Raw genomic sequence first — 17,815 nt, forward strand, 5'->3', positions numbered from 1 at the left:
CCACATTAAAAAAAAAAAAAAAGTTTTCCACAGAGGCAATGCTAAAAGTTTATTATGTTTTCAGGCTAGTCCACAAAATCCTACTTAAAAATCCTTAATGTACTAGAAATGCCATAAAAAAAGACATCTGCTGGAAGTTTACTATTAAAACAAATTTTTTTTTTCACTTCTTTTGAAACACGAATGGATGTTCTTTCCCAAGGCCAACGAATGAACTTTTTTCCCTTTGCCTATAACCGGCACAGACAGTGCTACTACCTAGTTCAAGCTTCAGTAATCAGGGTAGAGGTTTAGCTGTTGCATGCAATAAATATTATAAAAGTTAGTATACCTGCATTTCCCTAGTCTCCTCGGTAGCTCCTATCTGTCATTACTCCCAATTCTAAGTCATTTCCGCAAATGAGTGATAAAAGGGGAAATGATATGCTAGTCCTTCCAAGTATGCAAAAAACAAGATTAGGGGCGGGGATTTTTCTTTTACTCAATTAGTAGCTGAAGGCTTGTGAGAACCAAATAAGAAATGAAGTGTGGCGCTTGGTGTTGTGCTAGTTTCCTATTTACAATGTTGACGTTTGCATTTTGAGGAAAACATAACTTTTTGGTTTAACTTTTTGGTTTACTTTGCATATAAATTACTTTGCATATAATTTTACAATTACTGTCATTCTCTTTATCACTAAACTTAATTTGTACACGAGAATTTCACATAACAACAAGTCTATCTGATTATGTTGCCCTAAAGTCTAAAATTAGAAGTTACTAAAAGGGCAATCACTAAGAAAGAAAAAAAATTAAAGATGTTCTTTTCCTGAAAAAGAAAACTACTAAATTTTTTTTTTTTTTTTTTCTGAGACAGAGTCTTGCTCTGTCGCCCAGGCTGGAATGCAGAGGCAACCTCTGCCTCCCGAGTTCAAGCGATTCTCCTGCCTCAGCCTCCCGAGTAGATGGGACTACAGGCGCGTGCTACCACACCTGGCTAATGTTTTGTATTTTTAGTAGAGACAGGGTTTCATCGTGTTAGCCAGGATGGTCTCGATCTCCTGACCTTAGGTGATCCACCCACCTCGGCCTCCCAAAGTGCTGGGATAACAGGCGTGAGCCACCACGCCCAGATAATTACATTCTTCTATTACATTTAGAGAAGGTTCCATAATACAAAAACCTTAAACAGGCTACTTTTTGGGAGAAAAACGCTTTTTTAAAATATCAAATCTTGCTGGAAGCGGTGGCTAATGCCTGTAATCCCAGCACTTTGGGAGGCTGGGGTGGGAGAATCGCTTCAGCCCATGAGTTGAGACCAGCCCAGACAACACCAGCTTTTCAAGAGATCCCTATCTCTTCAAAAAAATTTTTTTAAACACAGCTGGGTGTGGCGGTGTATGCCGGTAGTCCCAGCTATTCAGGAGGCTGAGGTGGGAGGACTGCTTGAACCCAGGAGGTGGGAGAATTGCTTGAACCCAGGAGGGCAAGGCTGCAGTGAGCTGTAATTATACCAACCACTGCACTCCAGCCTGGACAACAGAGCGAGACCCTATCTCAGAAGCAAAATAAACCAAAACATCAAATCCTCTCCCATACACACTCACCACCAAATAGCCTATAGAGCAGAACTTTTGGGGGAACTCCTTTAGATCATTTACAAATGCTATTTATTCCTTATAATCACAAACTGCCTTACAATTTGCAAAGCACTTAAAAAAAATTTCAGTTGATTTGTCCAAGCACCCTATGACGGTACACGGGTCCATTATCACAATTTTACAAAAGAGAAAATGAGCCTGAGAGGTTAGATACCTTGCCTAAAACTTGAAAATGGTGCAGTCAGAACTAAAGCCAGGATTTCGCAACCAATCTTGAATTCCTGCCACTATATCTTATTATGACCTGTATAAAACATTACTCTAATAAGGAGTGGTGAATTAATTCAACTTAATTATCTTTGAGGCCGGGCGCAGTGGCTCATGCCTGTAAGCCCAGCACTTTGGGAGGCCAAGGAGGGCAGATCGCTTGAAGCCCGGGGTTCGAGAGCAGCCTGGCCAACTAGCAAAACCCCACCTCTACTAAAAAATACAAAAAAGTAGCTGGGCATGGTGGTGCACGCCTGTACTCCCAGCTACTCAGGAGGCTGAGGCACTGGGTTCAATCACTTGAACTGGGGAAGTGGAGGTTGCAGTAAGCTGAGATCGCCCCACTGCACTCACGCCTGAGAGACAGAGCGACACTCTGTCTTCAAAGTAAAATAAATAAATAAGGCTGGGCACAGCGGCTCATGCCTGTAATCCCAGCACTTTGGGAGGCCAAGGTAGGTGGATCACCTGAGGTTAGGAGTTTGAGACCAGCCTGGCCAACATCGTGAAACCCCATCTCTACTAAAAATATAAAATTAGCCGGGCATGGTGGCACATGCCTATAATCCCAGCTAATTGGGAGGATGAGGCAGGAGAATCACCTGAACCCGGGAGGTGGAGGCTGCAGTGAGCCAAGACCGCAACGCAGCACTCCAGCCTGGGCAATGGAACGGGACTCCATCTCAAAATAAATAAATAAATAAACAAATAAATAAATAAATAAATATTTTTTGGCTGGGCGTGGTGGCTCGCGCCTGTAATCCCAACACTTTGGGAGGCAGAGGTGGGCAGATCACGTGAGGTCAGGAGTTTGAGACCAGCCTGGCCAACATAGTGAAACCCGTTCTTTACTAAAAACACAAAAATTAGCCAGGCGTGGTGATGGGCGCCTGTAATCCCAGCTACTCGGGAGGCTGAGGCAGGAGAATCATTTGAACCCAGGAGGTGGAGGTTGCAGTGAGCCGAGATTGCGCCAGTGTACTCTAGCCTTGGCAACACAGCAAGACTCCATCTCAAAAATAAAAAAAATTAAAAAATTTTAAAATAAAGGTATCATCTTTCAAATGGCAGTCCTCAGCATAATGACAAATTACATACTATGCACACTCTGTGTCGAATTTCACTTCTTTTAGTGAAAAACAGGAAAACCAAATTACACTTCAGCAACAAAAACAGCAGTCATTACTACTGAAGTGGCATCTATGGTCCAGGTGCTAGGATAAATTCTTCATATGCATTTATGTACTTGTATTTTAAAATGTTATCCTCACAACTACTCTGAAACCATTATGCCCCTTTTACAAAAAAGACACTAAGTCTGAAAAATTAGATTACAAAGCTAGTAAATGGCAGTGCTTCAATTTAAATGCAGCCCAATTTCCATTCCTCAAAACCATTAGATCTTTGAGGAGCTACAATGTGCCAGTTGTTTAAAATATTATCTTTTACTGTAAACACAAGTTCCAAAATCCACATGTATAAAATTTTAAAATGTGAGACTCACTTGCCCAATGACGATGATGCACAGGCAACAAGAGGCAGCACTGGGGTATGTAAAAATGGTCTAATTTTGCTGTCCCATACTGTTTCCAACAGCTGTTACAATACAATCACACTGGACATTTAATGTTTCAGCTTGTAATCTTAAAAGCCATTAGGACAAGATTGTCAAACAGTGATGAAACTGGAGTAACAACCTGATACATAGTATTCAAGAAAACTGAAATCTCACATTAGCTTTGGACTGCTTTCATAATTTGCAACTTTTGGCTTGTTTTACACATGGTAAATTAGAAACTTTACACATGGTAAATACTGTTAACTTCTTTTTTTTTTTTTTTTGAGACAGACTCTCACTCTGTCACGCAGGCTGAAGTTTAGTGGCATGATCTTCACTCACTGCAACCTCTGCCTCCCAGGTTCAAGCGATTCTCATGCCTCAGCCTCATGAGGAGCTGGGATTATAGGCGCACACCACCACCCCAGCTAATTTTTGTATTTTTAGTAGAGACAGGGTTTCAGCATGTTGACCAGGCTGGTCTCGAACTCCTGACTCCAGCCGACTATATTGTAATTTCTTATTTTGTGAAAAAACACTTCCCCCCTCCATACAAAATCTAACTCATTTTAAAAAGCTATAATGTTGCTAGGTGAGGTGGCTCACACCTGCAATCCCAGTACTTTGGGAGGCTGAGGTGGGCAGACCACTTGAGGTCAGGAGTGTGCAACTAGCCTGGCCAACATGGTAAAACCCTGTCTCTACTAAAAACACAAAAAAGTAGCCGGGTGTGGTGACTCATGGCTGTAATTCCAGCTATTTGGGAGGCTGAGGCAGAAGGATTGCTTGAATCTGGGAGGTGGAGATTGCAGTGAGCCGAGATCATGCCACCGCACTCCAGTCTGGGTGACAAGAGCAAAACTCTGCCTCAAAAAAAAAAAAAAAAAAAAAAAGCTATAATGTTTATCAGCCAGCTCAGAACCTAGTACAATACCATATATATTTATATAATATATAATATGTATAGTATATGATATACAATGTATATATTATCATATAAATATATAAAATATATATTATATTATATATTATATGCATATGTAAAAATATATAAAATATATAATATAAAACCGGTATTCAAGCATTGTATCTTTATTTTATTTTTTTTTGAGATGGAGTCTCACTCTGTCACCCAGACTGGAATACAGTGGTGCGATCTTGGCTCACTGCCACCTCTATCTTATGGATTCAAGCAATTCTCCCGCTTCAGCCTCCCAAGTAGCTGGGATTACAGGCACGTGCTGCCACCACATCCAGCTAATTTTTCTATTTTTAGTAGAGACAGGGTTTCACCAAGTTGGCCAGACTGGTCTCAAACTCCTGACCTCTAGTGATCTGCCCGCCTCAGCCTCCCAAAATGCTGGGATTACAGGGGTGAGCCACTGCACCCAGCCACATTATATATTTTCTGACTGATAATGGAGTAAGTCCTATGCTGGACACTAATGGAAAACAGGTCGGGCATGGTGGCTTGAACCTGTAATCTCAAACCCTTTGGGAGGCCAAGGCAGGAGGGTTAACTGAGGTCAGAAGTTCGACACTAGTATGGACAACATGGTGGAGCCCCGTATCTACAAAAAAAACACACAAATTGGCCAGGCGTGGTGGTGTGCACCTGCCATCCAGCTACTAGGTGGGCTGATGTGGGAGGATCCCTTAAGCCCAGGAGGTCAAGAATGCAGTGAGCCAAGATTGCGCCACTCAATTTCAATCTGGGTGACAGAGACTCCTCAAAAATAAACAAATAAATAAATAATCTCTAAAGTTAAAAACAAGAAAACAAGGTCTGGATTTCTATTTGGCCCAACTGGGAGAAAGGGGTGACATGGCAGTTCAACTAACTTTGTGTGTAACCCATCCTGTCAGTACATCCTGTCACTACATCTGCAGGTCCCTAACTTTTGTAATATCACACACGAGAAAGAATTTTAAAGACCAAATCACCCTTAAATTCCAACAAGCAGCACTATCTTCAGCACATTTTTGTACAGTCAAGTAACCATGTATGTCTATCCCATTTAAACCTTTGCTATCAAAGCTCCTGCTGCAAATCAACTAAATAGTTTCACCTCTTTTGTCCTACAGGGAATGTAGCAACTGCCACAAAACTGTGAAAGTGGCATGACCAGGATAAAGGAACTAACTGAAAGTGTAAGGCAGATTGAAGCCAAACTTTTTTTTTTTTTTTTTTGGAGACACTGTCTTGCTCTTCTTGCCCAGGCTGGAGTGCAGTGCAGTGGCACGATCTTGGCTCACTGCAACCTCTGCCTTTCGAGTTCAAGCAATTCTCCTGATTCAGCCTCCTGAGTAGCTGGGATTATAGCCTCATGCCACCACATGCAGCTAATTTTTGTATTTTTAACAGAGACAGGGTTTCATCACGTTGGCCAGGCTGGTCTCGAACTCCTGGCCTCAAGTGATCCACCGGCCTCGGCCTCCCAAGGTGCTGGGATTAGAGGCGTGAGCCACCACGCCTGGCCTGAAGCCAAACTTTTATGCTTTGAGGAAAAAACTACAAAATAAATTGGGCAGTAAACATAATCTGAATAACAAAATAAAAAATGAAAGCAAGATTAACCTATCACATCCTAAACTATCATAGTAGTAACATGGCTATTTTGAAACAACAACAACAACAAAAATCTAAAATATTATTTGCATGATTTTAGGGCCTAAAGTAAAATGGCAAAGTAAAGACGTATATACCAGAGAAAGACACGACTATAAACATTTATGCAGCATAAATTTGTATAGGTCCAAAAATTCTTAATGAAACCCTCTGAGATATGTTTCAGAATTCACAATTTTCAGATTTTAGAAGAGTAAAATGTTGCACATACTATTTATTAAGTTAAACCTCCCAGTGGCTTCTGGAACAGTATTTCACAATCACAGAAACATTTTGTGCAATGAAATGTAAGCAGATTCACATCAAATGGGATAAATCAATATAAATAAATAAGTTTTGCCACCAAACTTAAGAAAAAATTTTCAGTTTTCAGAACTTTTTCTGTTTGAGAATTCTGAGGATTTTGGATCATAAATTGGCTTTCTCCTCCAAAGGCAAATTGGTCTTTATAAGGGTTTGCAGTTTTCCTTTTCCTCCAAAGGCAAACTGGTCCTTACAATTGTTTGCAATTTTCCTTAAGTTCAGAAATACCTCCCAAACAAAAACAAATCCCACTTAATAATGAGTTTTTTTTCTCCGAGACAAGGTCTCGCTCTATCGCCCAGGCTGGAGTGCAGTGGCAGTCATGGTTCACTGCAGCCTCAACCTCCTGGGTCCAAGCAGTCTTCCTGCCTTGGCCTCCCAAACTGGTGGGATTACAGGCGTGAGCCACTGCTCCCAGCCTAAGGAAATTTTAAAACCATTTTGCCAAAATACTTTATGGCTGAGTAACTTTTCCCCTTAAACATTAACAAGAGCTACAATAAAATGTTAAAAAAAAAAAAAAAAAGCTTAGTTATAAAATTTCTGTTGCAAGGGAGGGGAAGATTAAGAAGATATGCCAAATTGAAATGTTTCCAGCAACAACCTCTCCCTGGTTGCATGGAGTATCTTAAAACAATCACAGGCCATGCCTTGTATTGTTTGCAAGTGTTTTAGCTTCTCTTCTATTAAACTGACATTTTACTAATAAAATCATTTTTCTGAAAGGCCTTGTACATTGTCTTAAACACAACAGTCATACAATAGGTCACTCTGAGTTTTTTGTTTCTGTTTTTGTGGCAGGGTCTTACTCTATTGCCCAGGCTGGAGTGCAGTGGCACAATCTCAGCTCACTGCAACCTCTGCATCCTGGGTTCAAGTGACTCTCCTGCCTCAGCCTCCTGAGTAGCTAAGGTTACACATGCCCAACATCATGCCCAGCTAGTTTTTGTATTTTTAGTAGAGATGGGGGTTTCACCATGTTGGCCATGCTGGTCTCGAACTCCTGACCTCAAGTGATCCAGCCGCCTCGGCCTCCCAAAGTGCTGTGTTTACAAGCGTGCGCCATCCCACCTGGCCCAATAGGTCACTTTGAAAAATTACTACAAAGATAATTCACATTCATTATAATAAACCTTGAATATGCCAAAGGTATATTTTTCAAATCTCTTACATTAATTATCTAAAGATGAACAGAATAAACATTTCTGGCACACTCCTTCAGGCAGGTGTGCCTACAAACACAAGACTGTCAAAGGTAATTTAACTGGGTTCTTAATGAATTACCTTTCTATTCTACCAGTAAAAAGAAAATAGTCCTGCTTAACTCTCAGCACCGTTGTGAGAATCAAATAAAGCAATGTAGAAGTTTTCCGAAAACTGAAAAGTATATAAAACAATCTAGAAACTGACCAGCAGATAGATGAATAAAAATGATGCTAAATTTCAAGCTTTAGTTTAGATTAGTTAGTTCTTAACTCCAGGTGTATGTAAGAATCACCTGGGGAGCTTTTAGAAAATACATACTGATGCCTGGGCCCCCAACATAACAACCCAAACCAACTGTATGGGGAGTGAAAGCCTGCTATCTGTATTTTTTAAAATTCAAATGACTAACGCAGAGTGCAGATCATGAGCCACTAAGATAAGTGAATCTATCTACAGAAGCCGTTGAGAAGAATATAGACGGAAGGTTATTGTTTTTTGATTCTCCAGACTACAGAAATATTTAAGTTCTATCTACCTTCAACAAAACACCACGTACGATGTGAATCTATTTTAGTTGTTGAAAGGGGGGGGAAAAACCTTTAAACATAAACCTCCTGTAAGTACTTGCACATATACCTACACAACTTAGATCAACATGTGTTGTAATATGAAATGTGCTTTATGTGGTTGATTACTATATTAGATTAACTTTTAGAAAGCTTTACAGAGTAAACATGTACTTAATTATAAACATGTATATATATCATACGTAAAATGTTAGGTATGATCAATTCAGGGTGGTGGGATTACGGGTAATCTTAACTTTTTTGTACTTTTCTGGATTACCTTTTTTTTTTTTTGAGACAGGGTCTTTTTCTGTCACCCAGGCTGGAGTGCAGCAGCACCATTTCGGCTCACTGCAACCTCCTCCTCCCAAGTTCAAGTGATTCTCCTGCCTGAGCCTCCGGAGTAGCTGGGATTACAGGCATATGCCACCACACCTGGCAAATTTTTGTATTTTTAGTAGAGAGCGGGTTTCACCATGTTGACCAGGCTGGTCTCGAACTCCTGACCTTGTAATCGCCCACATCGGCCTCCCAAAGTGCTGGGATTATAGGTGTGAGCCACTGCGCCTGGCCAAATGTAGGTTTTAATGGCTGCGATAAAAGGGCTAATTTTGTGAAATGAAAATGACATATACAGCCCTCTGAGGTTGGACAATATTCCAGCAAAGGTTCAGAGGCTTTTCAACACAGCATCAATGTGGTAAAGAATAAAAGGATGATGCAATGATTCATGTGCGCTAAAAGTATATTTTACATATCAATGTGTGAGAAGCCATTATGCTCTTGAGAGAGGCACCTTTAAAAAAAAGATAAAAACTATTAATCCCTGATATACCTGCTTCTTACAAAGAAATATGCAATTAAAATAGGCACCAAAAGAGATATTTCTTTTTTTTTTTCTGTTTTTTGAGACCAAGTTTCACTCTTGTTGCCCAAGCTGGAGTGCAATGGCGCCATCTCAGCTCACTGCAACTTCTGCCTCCCGGGTTCAAGAGATTCTCCTGCCTCGGCCTCCCGAGTAGCTGGGATTACAGATGCACACCACCACCATGCCCGGCTAATCTTTTGTATTTTTAGTAAAAACGGGGTTTCACCATGTTAGCCAGTCTGGTCTCAAACTCCTAACATCAGGTGATCCACCCACCTCAGCCTCCCAAAGTGCTGGGAATACAGGCGTGAGCCACGCGCCCGGCCCAAAAGAGGTATTTCTAAAAGCAGTTAAGAAAGCCCCCGAAAGGCCCTCAGTATTCATTCAACAAATATTTTTTGAGCACTTATTACGTGCCATGCTCTACACTAGGCATTACAGAGACAGAGGCAAATGAAAAACTATGTCCTGGCCTTCACAGCTTTCAGCCTTTCAGGTACCTAAGAAATATCTATAACGATTATATGCCCAAAGTCCTCCTCAATGCCACAGTTCTGATTAAAGTGTTACTTAACATCTGAACATACTACAGCTGGAGAAAAAAAAAGCTAATTACAGTACACTATGATACTGTGTTATATCAAATGTGCTTTATATGCCTGATTACTACATTTAATTGATACAAGTTTTAGAAAGCTTTACAGAGTAAACATGTACTTAATTATAAATATGTAGTCTGCGGTATTTTCCACAAAAAATTAGACATTAGATGTTTGGCCAAACCTACAACCTCAAAATATATTTGTTTCTACAGGAGAAAAATCAGATTGTACACATCATTTTTAGTCTTTTTAAAGTTGCCAGGTATTGCGAATTAGTTTTAACGTCGGTAAGTATTGCATTACATACAGTTCTAAATACTGTACTGATTAACCACATCACTTTTGCTGAAGTTAATTGGTGACTTTAAAGGTTTAAATTTTAAAAGAAAAGGATATGCCAGCATCAGGTAAACCAAAAGTCTTTAAATCTATAATCTCTAAAACGACCTAATGAGAAGTTAGCTCTACCTGTTTAACTACTTTTTAAACACACACCCAATTAATATAACCGTAAACTTCGATGGGTGAAGCTTTCTTCTAAGTTACTTATTTAAAAGTTCATAACAAAGAGAGTGTGAAGACTCAGGAAAGCCATTCTAAGATACAAACATCTACTCTATTAACTACATGTAAAGGAATTTTATAAATATGTTGATATAAATGTCAGAGCCCACTATAACATTATCAACATTGTTTGTGCTTGTAATAGCTGCATTTCAAAAATATCTTAGGAGAAACTTAAATATGTAGGTTCCTTTCCCTCTAACCTCTCTAAATACAATCATTTTAACATACATTTTAAAATGAAAGTTACCCTATAGTTATTTTATAAGAGAATAAGCTCAATGTTTCACCAAAGTATTTTTTCCTTAACTTTTATTCACTACCTTAATATTGTCATAAGAATGATTTCTTTTCCTGACAAGCTATTATATATTATGTCTTGCTGGTGTCTACATAATTACCTCTAAGTAATCCCCTTCTTGGCACTTTTCGTTTTCTAATAATTTGTGCTGAAGAAAAACTATACTGATTTCCTATGAGCTTACCTGTTGCTTCCTTAAACATCATTTTAGTTAAACAGAAAGCATTTTCTTCTCATTTTTGGCTATATAATTATTAAATTTCCAAACTAAAAGAGCCTTATAGGGGACCTAGTAAAATTTCCAGTTTTACAAAAGAGGAAACAGGTGCACTGAAGGAAAAGTGGCATAACCAAGATGAAATTATTTTCAAGGTAGATACCAGTAAGTAAAACAAGATCTGGCAAAAAGAATTGAACGTAGTAATTCAGCAACTTGATTGAAAAACTGATTATCAGCCAGGCGCGGTGACTCACTTTGGGAGGCTGAGGCAGGAGGATTACCTGAGGTTGGGAGTTCGAGACAAGCCTGACCAACATGGAGAAATCTGTCTCTACTAAAAATACAAAATTAGTTGGGTGTGGTGGCACATGCCTGTAATCTCAGCTACTCGGGAGGCTGAGGCAGGAGAATCGCTTGAAACCGGGAGGCGGAGGTTGCAGTGAGCCGAGATGGCACCACTGCACTCCAGCCTGGGTGACAAGAGCGAAACTCCGTCTCAAAAAAAAAAAAAAAAAAAGAAAAATGGACATCACATTAAAACAAGATTTAATATATCCTTGGTTTTCAAATCTGTTCATTACTGATATTTTAATAAGTTTCCCTATACAAATTTGGTTTCTAAAAGTTATTATTTAAACACCTTAATTCTTTTTTAAAATGGAGATAGGGTCTCACTATGTTGCTTAGGCTGGTCTTGAACTCCTGGACTCAAGTGAGCCTCCCACTTTGGTCTTTTGGGATTATAGGCATGAGCCACTGCACCCAGGCTAAAATAATCTTATCACTTTGTAAACTGGCAGAGAAAACATCTCGAAGGCTAGAACTGAGTTGGTATGACGCATTTAAGCAAAACTGGCTCTAAAGATGATCAGTTGCTTGGAATTTGAGACAAGAGCATTCTTTAATAAGTAAACTGGGTTCAAAATCTCTCATATTAAAAGTAATAAAAATAAAATAATTGAATCAATAAGCATCTTTATTGTAAATTAATTCCAACTGTGTTTGGAGTTGGAGATTTACATTATATTCTTTGTAATTCACAGGATTTTCATAACAATGATAGCCGGAATTCAAGAAGACTAGAGCTTTTTGTCATGCATCTCTTAGAATGAGGCCTGCTACAGACAAATGATTAAATGTTACAACTTCTTTTTTTTTTTTTTGAAATGGAGTCTCATGCTGGAGTGCAGTGGTGTGACCTCAGCTCACTGCAACCTCCGCCTCCTGGGTTCAAGCGATTCTCCTCTCTCAGCCTCCTCAGCCTCCCGAGTAGCTGGGACTACAGGCACACGCGCCAGGACGCCCAGCTATTTTTTTTTTTTTTTTTTTTTTTGTATTTTTAGTAGAGACGGGGTTGCGCCATGTTGGCCAGGCTGCTCTCGAATTCCTGACCACAGGTGATCCACCCACCTCAGCCTCTCAAAGTGCTGGGATTACAGGCGTGAGCCACTGCACCGGGCCCCCAAATGTTACAACTTCTAACTGAATACCTTAAGACCTCTTAACATCAGAGTTATGGAATAAAGTTCAAGTATAACCCATACAAAGAAAAAAATTAGCAAACATACTGATAAAAATAAATAATGTTTACTTATTTAAAATGTTGTGGTGGCACGTGCCTGTAGTCCCAGCTACCAGGGAGGCTAAGGTGGGAGGGATCACTTAAGCCCAGGAGTTTGAGGCTGCAAAGAGCTAGGCACCACTGCACTCTAGCCTGGACAACAGAGCAATACCCTATTAAAAAAATATATATATATCATATGATATATATACACCTATTATATATATATATATATACACATCTATATATCATATATATGATATATATACCTATGTCATAAAATGTATTGAAAAAACCCTTAAAATTTTATATTGCTGAAATTATTTCTAATAAGAGATAAATGATGTTCCTAGTCAAAACTGAAAAAGGGATATACAGAGAAATTAAAAGTAGGTGAGAAAGGAATAAATGATGTTTATTTTCAATGCTAAACTAATAATCAACTCAAACAACCTGGGACTACGGTTAATACACAGTACCTGTCAAACTACCACAGCATGCTAGGTAAAAGATATGAATCAAAACCACTGCAAGACACATGGTTAATTCCTGATATACTTATTTCTGAATTTCTATCGTTTTCCATTTTGAAATAGCCTCTGGTTTGTTAGCAGTCTTCTCATGACAAGCTTCTCTAAATACAGAAAATGTATCTCTCAAAGTGATATACTGAGTCAGAGTTATCTTAAAAGCTACCTTTAAGATAACTTTTTTACTTCTCTAAACTACATCCCCACCTCTCCCAGGGAATGCTTCTTAGCCCTTTTCAGTTTCCTTTGGCACAAACAGGGGACTCTCCTAACCTAGGAAAACTCAAAATAGTGAGTTGTCCTCATCTCTGATACCCAGGTGTGCTTAAGATCAAAATTTAATATTCCCTTTTCAAAATTAATCTATTCATTTTATTTTAGTTGCAATCATTCAGTGGTTGGGAGTAACACTTGGATCACTTAAAGCAGTAAAGAAAATTAGATTACAAAAAATGCAGCAGCTGTTCATGACAAACTCTGCATGAAAACTGTAGGTAAAGACCAGAATCCAGATATATCATGTCCACCCCCTGCCACTGTCCTTATAGGAGGGAGAAATTTGCAGTTATTCAAGTAAAGGTTTCACTTACCAAGAAGCTTTAAAAAATATCTAAGTTCCATACTGCAAAATGTTCATTTAAAACCACTTTTAGCTAGTCACTAAATCATTATATCCTAGAAATATATTCTGCTCTAGCTTAAAAGTTACAAAATAAGAATCTTTAACATCCCTATAATTTAAAACTTTTTTAAGCTAATTAATCATGGATTTTTCCCTCTACCTTGTTAGTATGATTGGTGAGGTCTTTTTGAATTTCACTAAAAATTAGGAGGTATAATGGCATAAATGCAAATTAAGTTCCCCAAGTCAAACAAAGTACCAAACATAAAGGTTATAGAATTTTAATATACTAAAGAAAACAGCAAGGAGGCAAGGTGAAAGATTTGGTAGGAATTCCATCAATACTCTGCCAATTGTGGGGCAAGGTAGACATGTGTTAAACTGTATTTTATTCAGGTCTTCACACTATGAAGCATCATTATACAACTTGACTTTGTAATTTTTTCCGGAAGCAATAAAGAACTGTTCTCACTTTCTAATCAGCTTCAGCCGAATCTTAAGGGCTACAAGTCACCCAAAGCCTGGCAACAGTAACTTTTCTTCCTTGACCCAAGAAGGCAGAGTGCCAGAGGGAAATAGCAAAGAGTAGCACTATATAAACAGGGCAAGAGGCACAAGAGCAGAGGCAAGTTATATAACCAAAATATATTTTAAAACATGTTCATAACTCGTAACAACCTTTGCCTTTAGTTGGTTTCTTGTTTGGAGTATCAGTTGAAACAGTTAATTCAATATTATCTGGATCGCCTCCTTCCTCTTCAATAGCCTACATTAGAAAGAGAAGTTAATATGCTACACAATCTATCTAAACTTATTTTATAAAAACGAAATGAAAAAAAATTTAGCAAACCTCAAGCCTCAAGACATTAGAATTGCCAGTCATTTCATAAACCAACTTCGAAAATGAGCAATTAAACTATACGAAAGAGTGAGAGAAACTTTCAGAGGGTAAAAAATCATTAGGTATCAAAATCGCAAGGAGTTTTAAATTCTGCCGTGTCAAGATCATCAAATATCGCATCATACTGGCCAAAAATCTAAATATGTTCTATTGCAGAAAAGTTGCTAGCTACTAAAGTAAATAACTAAAAAGAGTTTTCCTAGTTTCTGTAATGCAAACTTACTGCTCCTCTGCTACAATTCCAACGCTCACTCAAATAAACCAGAAAGCTAATCAGGAATGAAAAAGTAATTATTGCGCTGATGCAAAATTAAAAGCCTAGTGGAAAACAAAAACTCTGTCACCCACCCATCAACTCCCACTACCAATTCCCCCTCAAGATGGGGAAGAAACGGTTGGGCACAATTAAACGGTAACTTCCCAGAAGTCACCAAAGTAACCATTCTCTCTGAGGCCAAGAAATGCACACGCTCACCATGGCTAAAGGTTGGGGACCCAGCGCCTCCCAGGTCTCCACGATCGCCCTTGGGAGGCCGCGCCGGGCGGCCGCAACCCTCGCAGCCTGGCGGGGACGTCCCGGGGAGGCGGAGGCGCGCTGGGCTGCGGTGGCCGGTCCCTCGCAGGCCCGGCCCGGCCCGGGGCGCGGGGCGGGGGCACCGCGGAAGGGTCCCCGACCTCCACACTCGCGGGAGCCGCCCCGGGCCTCCCTACCATGCCGTTCCGCAGGTCCCAGCGGCTGCGGGCGGCCGGAGTCTGCGGCGGAAGCGGGGCGCCGAGGCGCGGCCTAAGCTCCCCTTCCCGGTCCTTCCCGGTCCTCGCCGGGCCTCACCTGCTTGAGTCGGGAGATGAGCACGGTCTTGACTCCGGTGATGTCTAAGTTCCGCCGCTTCAGCTCGGACTTCAGATCGATGACCCGCAGATCGGTGATCTTTTTACCTTCCCCCAGACCCGAGGCGGCCGAGGCTGCCACCGCACCGGTAGCGGCAGCCATCTTAGAAGAGCAGCGCGCTGCCGAGGCAGCGAGTGGGCTGCAGGGCGGCGGCAGCAGCGCCAACTTCCACCCAGGCCTCGGCGGCCGCCGGCGCCGCGCAGCGCTACGCACAATGAGCCGCTGGCCCCTCCCCGGGTCGGCCACCCCAGCGCAACCTGCAGCAGCAGCCAGCACCCGGATGACGGCCGCGCATGCGCACTGGCGCAGGGACCGGCAGCGGCGCGCTCAGTCGAGCGGGCCGCGGCCACTTGGGCGGTGCGCTCCCTTGTGTGGACTGGGAGGTCAGGCACGTCCTACCGCAGCAACGTCCGCCGCGCCGCCGTTCCCTCGTCGCTTCGTTGGCCATTTTCTTGCAACGTCTTCAGTCTTGAGCAACAACGATGTGCAGGTACTGAATGACATGGTGCGCGCGTTACTCAACACAAACCGAGGGGGCGCGTGCGCGCGCTGAACCTCTCAGGGAAATACTTTATCAGTTCTGCTGAATAATCGAAAAATTGTCGCCGGTGTGCACCAACGAACTAGGTTCCCCGAGTTCCATTCAAAAGACCTCAAAGCAATTCTAGGGCTATTAGTCCAAAGAATAGGAAGGGCTGGCCTTTGACACATGCCTCATTGGCTGTCTCAGGAAAAAACATCATCGCCCTGCCCGTGGCAGCTTAGGTTATTCTAGGGTTGCCCTTGCTCACTTGAAAAACAGGAAAACTTCTTTCTTGTTGGCCTCAGGTTTGCTATCCTCCCCTGTAGACCTAATGGCTCAACACGAAATTGTTCAATGAATGAGAAAACTAGCTTATAAGTACTTGTTGCCGTTATCATATACTGTGTTCACTATTTCCCCCCCCAAAATTTGGGATTCCAAGAACAGTGACAATCTTCTTATGGAGGATCGGCCTGTACAAGTGAGTACCTATTTGTAATTTTACCTTGTATTATTCATTATCAAAGTGGAAGCATTGATAGAATAAAACGATTCTATAAATTCCATAAGGTGATTATGATGCACAGTTAACTATACTGTATTTACTGGTTTTACAACTTAAATTCCTGAGATCTGACTCGCTTTAGATTACTTTTTCTGATTGGCTCAAAAAAAGGAAGACTGGACATTATAAAAGAATACCTGACATTAGGGTAGTTCTTTACAGTTTATAAGGCACTTTGACGTACAGTAACCCCCTTAATCCTTCCCAAGTCTGTCAGGTAAATCTCCGTGAGGCTTAGAGAGATTAAATTACTTGCCCATGTTCACACAGCTGGTATGTGGCCGAGCTGTGCTCAAATCCCAGGCTCCGGATTCCAAATCCAGCTCTGTCTCTGCTACAGTATTGGTTTCACAATAATAATTTAGAATGCAAAGACTCCTTAGAAATCTTCTGGCCCATCACTTGAGGTCAGGAGTTCAAGACCAAACTGGCCAAGATACAGGGTTTAGTAGAAACCCCGTCTCTACAAAAAATACAAAAATTAGCCGGGCGTGGTGCTGAGCACCTGTAATCCCTGCTACTCAGGAGACTGAGGGAGGAGAATCACTTGAACCCGGGAGGCAGGGGTTGCAGTGAGATCCGGCCACTGCACTCCAACCTGGCCAACAGATCAAGACCCTGTCTCAAAAAAAAAAAAAAAAAAAAAAAGGCTGGGTGCTGTGGCTCATGCCTGTAATCCCTGCACTTTGGGAGGCTGAGGCGGGTGGATCACTAGAGGTCAGGAGTTCAAGACCAGCCTGGCCAACATGGTGAATCCCCATCTCTACTGAAAATACAAAAAATTAGCCGGGCGTGGTGGCACACACCTATAATCCCAGCAACTTGGGAGGCTGAGGCAGAAGAATCGCTTGAACCCGGGAGGCGGAGGTTGTAGTGAGCTGAGATCACGCCATTGCACTCCAGCCTGGGCAACAGAGCTAGACTCCGTCTCAAAAAAAAAAAAAAGAAAAAAAAATCTTCTGGCCCAGTCCTCAATATTTTAAGAGATGTATCTGGGGACTTACAGCTACACTCTCTCTTTTTTTTGTTTTTGTTTTTATTTTTATTTTTTTGAGACAGGGTCTCACTGTGTCACCCAGATTGGAGAGCAGTGGTGTAATCATGGCTCACAGCAGCCTCAGCCTCCCAGGCTCAAGTGATCCTCCCACCTCAGCCTCCTGAATAGCTAGACTACAGGCGCCTGCCACCACGCCTGGCTAATTTTTGTATTTTTTGTAGAGACAGGGTTTCACCACGTTGTTGCCCAGTCTGGTCTCGAACTCCTGGGCTCAAGTGATCCTTCCCCCTCAGCCTCTCAAGTAGCGTGCCAGCACACCCAGCTAATTTTTCTTTTCTTTTTTTTTTTTTTTTAGAGACAGGGTCTCTCACTGTGTTGCCCAGGCTGGTCTCAAATTCCTGGGCTTACGCTGTCCTCCTGCTTCAGCCTCCTAAAGTGCTGGGATTACAGACGTGAGCCAGCACACCTAGCCCGAATAGGCTTTTAAACCTTTCCTACCTTGAAACATCTTCATTTGACTCAGCTATTTCCTATTGGCAATAGTTATATTATTGTGTACTTGT

At 41.3% G+C, this 17,815-nt stretch overlaps 1 protein-coding gene across 7 annotated transcripts in view; it reads right to left on the reverse strand.

The window, feature by feature from the left end:
* Positions 1 to 15,732, reverse strand: part of SLTM (SAFB like transcription modulator) — a 55,068-nt gene extending 39,336 nt beyond the window's left edge. For all 7 annotated transcript variants that reach the window (XM_030814486.1, XM_030814485.1, XM_030814484.1 and 4 more), the window contains exons 1-2: positions 15,108 to 15,732; positions 14,056 to 14,143 (exon numbers count right to left, since the gene is read on the reverse strand). In XM_030814486.1, the coding sequence (XP_030670346.1) occupies positions 14,056 to 14,143; positions 15,108 to 15,269 (250 nt within the window). In that variant the 5' untranslated portion in view covers positions 15,270 to 15,732. The remainder of the gene's footprint in view (positions 1 to 14,055; positions 14,144 to 15,107) is intronic.
* Positions 15,733 to 17,815: the final 2,083 nt, after the last annotated feature.

This window comes from Nomascus leucogenys, chromosome 6, assembly GCF_006542625.1.
Source record: "Nomascus leucogenys isolate Asia chromosome 6, Asia_NLE_v1, whole genome shotgun sequence".
Lineage (NCBI taxonomy): Eukaryota > Metazoa > Chordata > Mammalia > Primates > Hylobatidae > Nomascus > Nomascus leucogenys.